Source organism: Sphaeroforma arctica (assembly GCF_001186125.1).
Source record: "Sphaeroforma arctica JP610 unplaced genomic scaffold supercont1.1, whole genome shotgun sequence".
In the NCBI taxonomy this organism is placed as follows: domain Eukaryota; class Ichthyosporea; order Ichthyophonida; genus Sphaeroforma; species Sphaeroforma arctica.
This window is the reverse complement of record NW_014040557.1, coordinates 157,866-167,748: the sequence shown is the minus strand read 5'-3', so window position 1 is coordinate 167,748 and position 9,883 is coordinate 157,866. Positions and strand designations below refer to the sequence as shown.

General features: G+C 40.4%; 2 protein-coding genes across 3 annotated transcripts; one reads left to right on the top strand and one right to left on the bottom strand.

Annotated features, from left to right (window-relative positions):
• The first annotated feature begins 1,832 nt into the window (after nt 1-1,832).
• Nucleotides 1,833-9,058, top strand: SARC_00020. Of its 2 annotated transcripts, XM_014306313.1 has the most exons (12): nt 1,833-2,072; nt 3,297-3,390; nt 4,034-4,147; nt 5,007-5,165; nt 5,739-5,799; nt 6,057-6,163; nt 6,538-6,663; nt 6,874-6,967; nt 7,247-7,420; nt 7,800-7,879; nt 8,448-8,507; nt 8,703-9,058. In XM_014306313.1, the coding sequence occupies exons 1-12, from the start codon at nt 1,930-1,932 to the stop codon at nt 8,820-8,822; spliced, it is 1,332 nt and encodes a 443-aa protein (XP_014161788.1). In that variant the 5' UTR covers nt 1,833-1,929; the 3' UTR covers nt 8,823-9,058. The 2 variants fall into 2 exon arrangements, with proteins under 2 accessions (XP_014161788.1, XP_014161789.1); XM_014306314.1 differs by having other exon boundaries at nt 8,448-9,058.
• Nucleotides 9,059-9,527: 469 nt separating this feature from the next.
• SARC_00019 (hypothetical protein) lies at nt 9,528-9,791 on the bottom strand (the record flags this gene model as incomplete). The annotated part of the gene is made up of 1 exon (XM_014306312.1): nt 9,528-9,791. The coding sequence occupies one exon, from the start codon at nt 9,789-9,791 to the stop codon at nt 9,528-9,530; it is 264 nt and encodes an 87-aa protein (XP_014161787.1).
• Between the last annotated feature and the right edge of the window lie 92 nt (nt 9,792-9,883).

The window sequence follows — 9,883 nt, the reverse complement described above, 5'->3', positions numbered from 1 at the left end:
GGAGGGTCCGGCTGGCGGTGGTTAAAGAGAAGCTGCGAGTGTTAGAGGAGAGTCTTGATGACAAGGTCAGTGCCGACTTCAAGGTTCGTGTGGGTTTATTGCATCAGCTGGTTACTGCAGTGATGGAGAGAGGTACTACTAAGATGTGGGATCCGGATGTAATGGCTAGCGAACAGCTTAAGTGTATTGGTCTAAGTGTATGGTCAGAACCTGTTCAGCCTTTGCAAGAATACGTTATTACGCTGGTGCATCAGACTTTAGCGCATGCGGGGGTAGATAGGATATGGGAGTTCCTGAAGGTTAAGTATATGAGCTGGAGGTTGGCAGATGACGATATATATTGAATGGACTTTAGGCTCGAAATTGACAAGATACACGATTTGATTGGCGGCAGGATTCTCAAGGAAATCCTTCGGAGACAGTATAAATACGTGGTTTAGTTCATTCAAGAAGTTCATTCTGCTAAACGTTTATTCAACTGTTGAGGAAATAAAACTAGGTTCACCGTTACATTGTGTTTTGAGTCGATCTAAGATTACAACGTAAACGTAGATTTATTCGATTTATAAAAGTTTTAACGGAAATCGTTTGAGGTTAGCTCTCTGGTTCATTCTTCACTCACAGTCTCACAACTGTCTGAGTGTTTTGCCTCTTGTCTCTTGAACTAAAATATTTTGCTTGAAGTTGTATATTTATGTCAAAAGTTATAAATAAACTTCTATTCATACTTCTGATCGAAGGCGAGCAATAGTTCTACTCTTAGATACGTTTCATTGCATTTCATTAGGTTATCAAATATAGCACTTACCAATCCACTTCTCCGAGAGTACAGTGGACTGTGGAGTACACGTGAATTAGCCCTGAAATATTCTGGTGGGGTACATACATTACATACGTTTTGGCCTTTGCAACTTTGGGTCCCATACTCCCATCCCAAAAAAAAGGTAGACAAGAGAAGAAAGAGTCTCACTAACGAGGGTACTAGACAAAAACCAAAGGGTTTTTCTTGTACATATATGTACAGTTTTTTTTTTTGGGGTTTTGTATAGAAATAAATAAAGGATGATGGCGGCTTGGGTTGGCACTTGGCAGTGGGCACTGTAAGGTAAATAATAAGTGTGGGCTGTGGACTGAGTGAGTGTGGACTGTGGTGTGGAGTCTGGACTCTGGAGTGTGGGCCTGTCGGGCTGTGGGCAGTTCTAGGCTGTAGGTTGATGAGTGTGGAGTGGCGCTGTGACGACATGGGCCTGGCGACAGTGGCGAGTGGCGACTGGTGAGTGGACATACTTATTACTATGTACCATACTCTGGGGCCCTGGGCCTCTGGGATGGTGACTAATGAGTTGGGACTGGTGGCTGGTGAGTGGTGAGTGGTGAGTGGTGAGTGGTGAGTGGTGAGTGGTGAGTGGTGAGTGATGAGTGTATAAAACAAAACTAGCTCGTCAATATAAAAACTTATAATGTGCGAAAAAAAAACAAATTTGACCTACATATGTTTGTGTACATAGAATATATACAGTTACACACAAGAAAATGCCAAAGAAATGGAACCATATTTGTCTACAAAAACCAGTGACCAGTTTGGTGTACCTTTGGGTGATTGCGTTATTGGCTTTATTTTCGGACGGCTGTTTACGGTTTTTCTGTTGCCCTCCATATCTGATCTCTTGAAAAGTGCTCAACCTTCTTCCAAATTTCGATGATGAGCAAAGAAGTGCTTTGACCTGGATGACTCGATGAGGTTGAAAGATTGCAGGCATTTTTAAAATATTGCTGGGAAGTTGTGTTTATATAAATACAAAGCTGCCTTGCACTTGTGGTGGTAGCCTTTTAAATATATCACCTGTTTATCACGACGCATTAAGAGCATTTGAAATCCCCCCCTAAATATCGCATTCTGAAGTACGTGATCTCATTTACTAGTCAAATATGGGTAAGGAATCAGAGCGAAAACATGCTGTGATAATGGTCGGTCTGCCAGCCCGTGGCAAGACTTACATCGCAAGCAAAGTATGCAGATATTTAAAGTGGAAAGGATTTCCGTCGAAGATCTTCAACACAGGTCGATATAGGTATGAAATTAATAGTTCATCGTACAGTTCGTCAATAATAACTTTAAGCCAGCGTGTATACTTTAAAGGTTTGTAAGTATGTCGTACGCGAAGATTTTATCGACTTGTTCGTACACACACCGTGGTATATGAAGGATGTCATAGTACCTACTTCTGCGCGAGAGTTTATCTGTATATCCTATATATATATATATATATATATATATATATATATATATATATATATATATATATATATATATATATATATATATATACTACACACACACACACACACACACACACACACACACACACACACACACACACACACTACTATATATATATATATATATATAGTAGTGTGTGTAATACACACACACACATATATATATATATATATATAATATAGAACATATAGATACAGATATATATCATATATTCATAAACATGTATATTATAACGATATGAATATATATATGTGTGTAAACCAGCAGCTCTATTTATTTATCACATATGTACGTATTCACATTATTGTATATGTATGTAGAACGGAATACGACGTATATATATTGTGTATAAGTTTGTGTGCTGTGTGCATCTATTTGTACGTAGATGGTGGTTATGCTTCATATATAATATAAATTTATATATTCGAATATGCATATATCTACACTTATATATTTTTAATTCTGTATGCGTCTCTGTGTGTATGTGTGTGTGCGTGTGTCTGATTTGTGTCCTTGTGGATATGAATGTATATCTGGAAGCATTGGTACAATTTCTGAGAATTTAAATATCTGCTTATATATTTATAAGCATGTACAAATAATTCAACTCACTTACCATACACCCCCGCACATTCATTCGTATATTTACAAACACACGCGGGTTAAAAAGCGTATCTTCAGAGGTGTATATATTCAAATTAAAGCGTCCTATGCTATGTTGTATATATTGTATATGCAGGTATATATATATATATATAAATATATATATGTACATATTTGCAAATATGTATATGTATATGTCTAGAGATTCCAATTTATGTGGCTATATGTTATGTTGTCAAAAATCCACTTGTTTTCGACGTGGGCGTATACTGGCGCTGCACGATTATTTATCCGCGCACCATCGCCTATATGGCCACTTAGAATGGATTTTGTACGAGAAAAAGTATATCCTCCATAGGTGGTTGTGGGCTCAAACTCAAATCATTTCGATTTTATGAACAAATAATCTCAGACAGGATTTAGATACGGAATTGGCCAGGAAGCATGATTTCTTCACCTCCACTGTCCCAGACGTAGCAAATATCCGCAAAAAGATGATAGATCAGGTGTGACATTGAGATTTGATTCTTTTAACTTCTGTGATGGATGCCTACTTGATATCAGCTAGTTAATCGATCACCTCCCTTCGTCTTGATGCCTGTGTGTTCACTGCTAAATTGTTTTCAATATTTAGAGACAAACTCGTTCGTATGGTCGGTCAATATATATGTTAGCAGGTTTTGCGGTATTCGGCCCGAATGTCCTGTGGAACACGATATATTCTCTTCCATACAAAGCTCGGCGTTCGTTCAAATTTAAAGTAACCATACACACATACTTATATACACATACATACATACACACGTATACACGCACACGCACATATATATATATATATATATATATATAAGTATATATATATATATATAAATATATATATATATATATATATATATATATATATATACGCCATCGTATATCTGAACAAAATGACAACTTTGCTTCTTTGCTACTTTTTAATCAGTGCACCTTTGTATAGCGTGGTGAGGTGTACTGTGTTGGATGGTATATACAGAAGATTACACCCGACAACCCGGAGTGACGGTACCTCAGAAAAAGGATCCTTATTTAACTTCTTAGTTATCCTGTGCACGACTATATGCACCTCACATATCGTGCTTACCAATCTCCTACTTGTACCATTCCCAGGTGTTAGAAGACATGGTGGAGTGGCTCAAGACTGAACAAGCACGTGTGGGTATCTACGACGCCACCTCCATTACGAGGGAACGTAGGAAAACTGTGTATGAACTCCTGAGTAAGGTGCGTTAGATTCCGACACTAGGCTTCAGGAGTTCGTACAGTCCACACTTCACGTTTTAGATGTGTTTAGCTAGTATTAGAATCACTATAGCCTGTGCCTGTCTCGTAGTCAGACGAAGTACGCAACACTTGTGGGATACTTGCTTGTTTCCATATGTGCCGTACAGTTACCGATTATGAATGTATCTGAGAGTGTATATACTTTCATTTCTTTGGTACATATTCTTGTTGTTCCGCTCCAGATTTACATATCTTTGCAGTTCGCTTCGTAGCTGTTGTAGAGATCGAGTCTTTCGGAACATTTTATTTTGTACATGATGCGTTGATTAGTTTGCTAAATTCTACCTCATTTGCGCATCAATGCATACTCGACGTAAATGTTATAACCAGACATTGTACATAAATGCCTCTGCACAGAGGTGCGTGTGTGCTTCGATATACGTCGTTTGATGACTGAACACGTACAAACACACTACGGATTTCCCTATTTATTCACCAACGCCACGCTAAATTATATACCAGGATGTGTCTTATACCCGCAAGCACTAGCAAGATGTATGGTGCAACGCCATTTTTCCTTCATCATCGCATGGTGTTGTATGAAGAGCTAGATTTCGGCATACATAGTGTATGCCAAGACGCTTAGTTTACTTGAGCGCAATTCCATATTGTTGTGATTATGTGGCACGCGATGCGTGGGCACTTCGAAAAAAAAAAGGCTACGGATCATCTCGTATGACTCATCCATTGCTGGCAAACAAAACTAGACTATTTTATTATTATTCAAAGCGTCCTATGTGCATATATACGCAGGTAAGTATGCATGTACTCACCCAGTCACACCCTTCATTGCTTGCAGGAAGGGTTTCGAGTATTCTTCATTGAGAGTGTATGCGAAGACGAATCAATCATACAGGCCAACATCGAACAAGTGAAGCTCACACTCCCCGACTATGCACACATGGACAAGCAAACCGCCGCGGAAGATTTCAAAAAGCGATTGGCGGCGTACGAGGACGTATGTTATACGAGCGCACATGACTAGCACGTTGACTTGATTGATATTCTGTCTGCTATACGTCCGATTGAGAATCTGTTTAGTGTTACATATAAGTATCGCACAAAACGTCCTACCAGTAATTTCGTCGTCAAATTTATATGTCCATGCATCTCCAATGCATGTAAGCCTCGGGTCCATGCATCGTCGCAGTCACGCCGTACATGCAGCCTGTGGTACAATTTTCACAGTCCTTGTTTTCATTCGCAAGAGTGTAGGCCAGTATGCGCATGTACCACTGTAGAGATTATATACTGTTCGCCCCTTCTGTGATTCAAGATCGAAAGTAATAGGATGCTATGCAAGCCCCGTTCACAAACGCGCCCTTGACTATACGTGAATACGGCTGGTTGTACATACCCGTACGGGTTATTGCAGGGTCTGGACTGTGTTGTACGAAGAACAAGTTCAGATGTAAACTGTGTATATGCCGCGGCGTACATCCTGCTGCTTATAGCTATTTTTTTTTCGTGGCTGCACATATGTTATATACGTATTAACTCATCAGTTCCATATACTTTGACTTATTTGAAGGTTTATGAGGAAATAGATTTGGACCATGAAGGCGAATATTCGTTCTTGAGAATGATTGATGGTAAGTAGTCGCCCGTGCGACCGTATTGAATTTCTATGTAAATTGTCAATTGTTTAGATGCTATCTGGATATGCTGGACTTTTGCAGATTTTTGCACGGCTTTCCGTTACCACTTCCTGAGGGGTTAAAAATGCTACAACCCGTGTTTTTTTCTTCCAATTTTGTTTCCTTTTTTAACCACATTTCGAGCGCGAGTCCCTTCCTCTTCCTTATTATACAGATTAATCATCTTTCTTTGCACCAATTGTATTGCACAGTCAACCGTCAAATCGTCTGCAACAAGGTCAACGGCTACATGCAGACCGGGATTGTATACCTACTCATGAATGTGCACATTGTTCCGCGAACAATCTACTTTAGTCGGGTATGTGACTACTTCTGATTATATGCACCACCTTTTGTGATGTAGGGGTGTGTGTGTATATTTTCCGTGTAGATACTGTCAGGGGTGTTTAGATCTTAGTTGACTAGTAGTTTTAAATATACCGATGGCTGTGTGGTCATGAATATTTTGTCTTTCTGGCTGATTGACATTGGGAATCCACAAATATCTGTCGGGATTCGAGTCTGCGTCTGCGTATGAGTGAACTCACATGTCAACCTTATGCTAATGGACTCAATAGGTAGTTGACACATTGATATTATAATTTTCAGCTTCACAACTAACAGCCTCCAATTGAATCCGCTCTCAAGAAAACTCCCATTTTGAACTATTCCATTTCCATCTCTCCACAACAGCATGGTGAGAGTCAGTTTAATGTCGCTGGGCGTATCGGAGGCAACTCTGGGCTGTCTCCCCGTGGACTTCAGTACGCAAAGGCCCTGAAAACGTACATGGGGGAGATCAAGCCCGAGAACCTCGAGGTAAGTTGTTCGTATCTCTACTTGATTAGATGTAGTTCGCGAGGATACCGTCATACCGCCTCCTTGCTCTGTCTTCTGATTTTTTTAATCATCGCCAGGTTAGAAGCAGCGAAGCATACAATGCTACCCGCGTCCTGTGTGGAGTATTTAATTCTTCATAGTCCGATCGTAAGAGTTTTAGGGTTTGCTGTACGTACTATATCATTGCAGGTTTGGACATCTACCATGCTGCGAACTATTATGACGGCCGAGCACTTCACCGAATGCAAGCGAGAGTGGCGGTGTTTAGAAGAGATTGATGCAGGTATGAGGTAGCCCTTGCAAGTGTGTTTGATATTAAGTGCGTTGCCACCGCAGCACATTTTCGTAGATGTCTACGACCTCTATTGCTGCTTCATTCTTATCCTCCTGCGCAACTGTGCTATTCTTAAAAATACACGCGGCCGTTAGGTGCTGAAGCTTCTATATCCGCCTGAAGACTTTCGCACTTTTTTTGTTGTTGCTGAAGAATATCTACCAATATAGTTGACAGCTTTGTGCGAGATGCAATTGTTCATGAAAACTATCCACACCCCTGCGCTAGGCACCTGCGATGGATTGACATACGAAGAGATCCAGGAGAAGTTCCCGGATGAGTTCGCAAACCGAGATGAAGATAAATTTAACTACCGGTACCCACGTGGAGAGAGTTATAAAGATATCATTACACGGTTGGAACCTGTGCTTATGGAGTTGGAACGCGCGCACAACGTATTATGTAAGTGTTTTTTTTTGGTTCCATCGGTATTGTGTGCAAGTTGATTTTTTTTGTATATATGTTAAGATGTTAAGACTACAGGCCTATACAGAGTGGACTCTCTGGCTCGCCCTCCATTTATATGTACTCTTATTATGTAGCAAGCGTGCGCTTTGATGCTTGGTAATGACCAGAGAATTCTATTGTGTTCATTCTTAGGTCTTGTAAAGTATTACATATGCACGCAGTACGCCAAAGTACGCAAATACTTTTGAAATGCACGTACTCCGAAGTAGGTATTAGTTCAATATTATCTACAGTGGTCCATCTGAAGCTATAGTTTCGCCTTTAATCGAACGGGTGTTGATTTAGAGTGTATTCTTCTCCTTCATCTATGTAGTGGTGAGTCATCAGGCTGTGCTTCGATGTTTGCTCTCCTACTACCTCGACATTCCACCTGAGGAGCTGCCATACGTTAAGGTAAGTGAATAATCTCTGTGAGATCCATAGCTGTGAGGCTCAAGTTACTTGCAAAGCATGTCTGTACTCGTACATATGGTCTGTTATTCACCCTCCCTATGAGAGATCTACATTCGTCACCTGCGCTTAAGTATGGTAGAGGTTGTATCGCGCGCCCGGGCTTCCTCCAAATTTAGCTGTTCTGAAAATCTTTTTACAAAACATTATACAACTGGTATTTTGGCTAGTCTGTGCCATACGCCACTTTGAGCGATGTTTCGCACTCACATCATTTATTGCAAATGATGGCAACGCAGACTAAGCTCAGTACCTTGCGATTATATCTGTAGAACAGATAGACCATGGGATTTTATGCGCCCACGTTTAGATATGGCTGGGTGCATAATCTGCATACGCATAAAATACCTTGTATCCGAGGATTTTGACTCAAGTATCAACTCGTGCAATGAATAGACAAATCGTTCGATTGCGTGTCACTGTGTGCACGATTGCTCTGTTTATTCTTTACGATGATCATCGTACATCACATAAATTCGCAATTTAATGCAATTTTTTCTTGACACGCTAGGTACCCTTACATACCTTGCTGAAGTTGACGCCTACCGCGTACGGCTGCAATGTGGAACAGGTATGAATTAAGTTTGTTGTCTGCGATAATACAATTCAGTCGTGTGCAATATCGACAGCTCGAGAGCTGTTTACGTGTTTAATCAAAAGTGTCGGAAAATAACCTATATCCAGTGAGTTTACACATGCATTATCCCAGGTTACGAACGCTTTCTTCTATCAATTGTATTGAACATGTGTGCCTTTCATTACACAGATCCCCTTGAAAATCGATGCAGTTGTCACCCATCGGCCACCCAGCCAGAAAGCAGCGGAGAAGGCCGAGACAGCGATGAAAGTTCGAGACGAAGACGCGATAGAGCCGACAAACATTTAAGAACAGGTTTAATACAGGCATTGAACAGCCACAGTGAATTTCTATAAATATTAAAGATGCGCACATATGCGTGCTTATCTTCACTTTAATATTGATCAAAGCCCTATGCCAGAAAACTATGAGATCAGTGCCACTGACGCGTGCAATGTGGTAACCCAAAAATTTGAACTTAAATTTTTTTTTAAAGAGAAATATTTAAGTATGAAAACGAGTATATATAAAAATGCTTAATAGAGAAATACAAAGTATGACAACTGCTTTGTATAGAGAAATGTAAAAGTGCCAAGATGTGCACTGGATATAGGATGATCCTTTTCTCTTGTCTCTGGAGGTGTTGGACAACCGCGAAAAAAATTGACAATGAGGTGGAATAAAATACGAGTGAGCGTTAGTACCGAGGTTCACGAAAAGGATGATACCAAATTAAGGTATATTTTAATGTTTGTTGGCCTATACATTGTTGGCGTACCAAAATCACGCATATTTTTATATATTCTCTATTTTAAAAAACCTCGTCAAGCAAAGGGTGTAGTTCTCAAGCATTGTGGACCTTTTGCAGATCAGCCGTTCATTGCGGCTCAGTAACCGCAGTAGTCGACTCGAACCGGTACTCAAGTGCACACTGGGTACCCCAAAACATACAAGCGACATGCGATGTCAGCAGTGTGTTAATATGTTTGATATGTAGTCCACCGAGGGAAAGGACTAGCTTGCGGCGATGCCGTTGTGCGTTTGATCCCATGTAGGCAGACTGGATTGTATAGATGTATCCTCTACAGCACCATCCGTAGTGGAGATCATACTCCTTCTTGCGAATGAGTCCCCGTGCGCAGGCGACGATACATCTGACGCCACAGAAGATTTTGAAGTTGTACTATCACGAGATGATTGTGAGGCAACAAGTCCAGCGCCAACGAATGGAAGTGATATGAAGGCGGCCTTCACCGCGGTGACTTGAGAAACTAGCATGATAGATATTTTAAGATATTATGAAGTACCAATCGCCAACAATATTATTTATGTGTGGTTATGAAGTACTCTGTCCGAGTTGCGACAATATA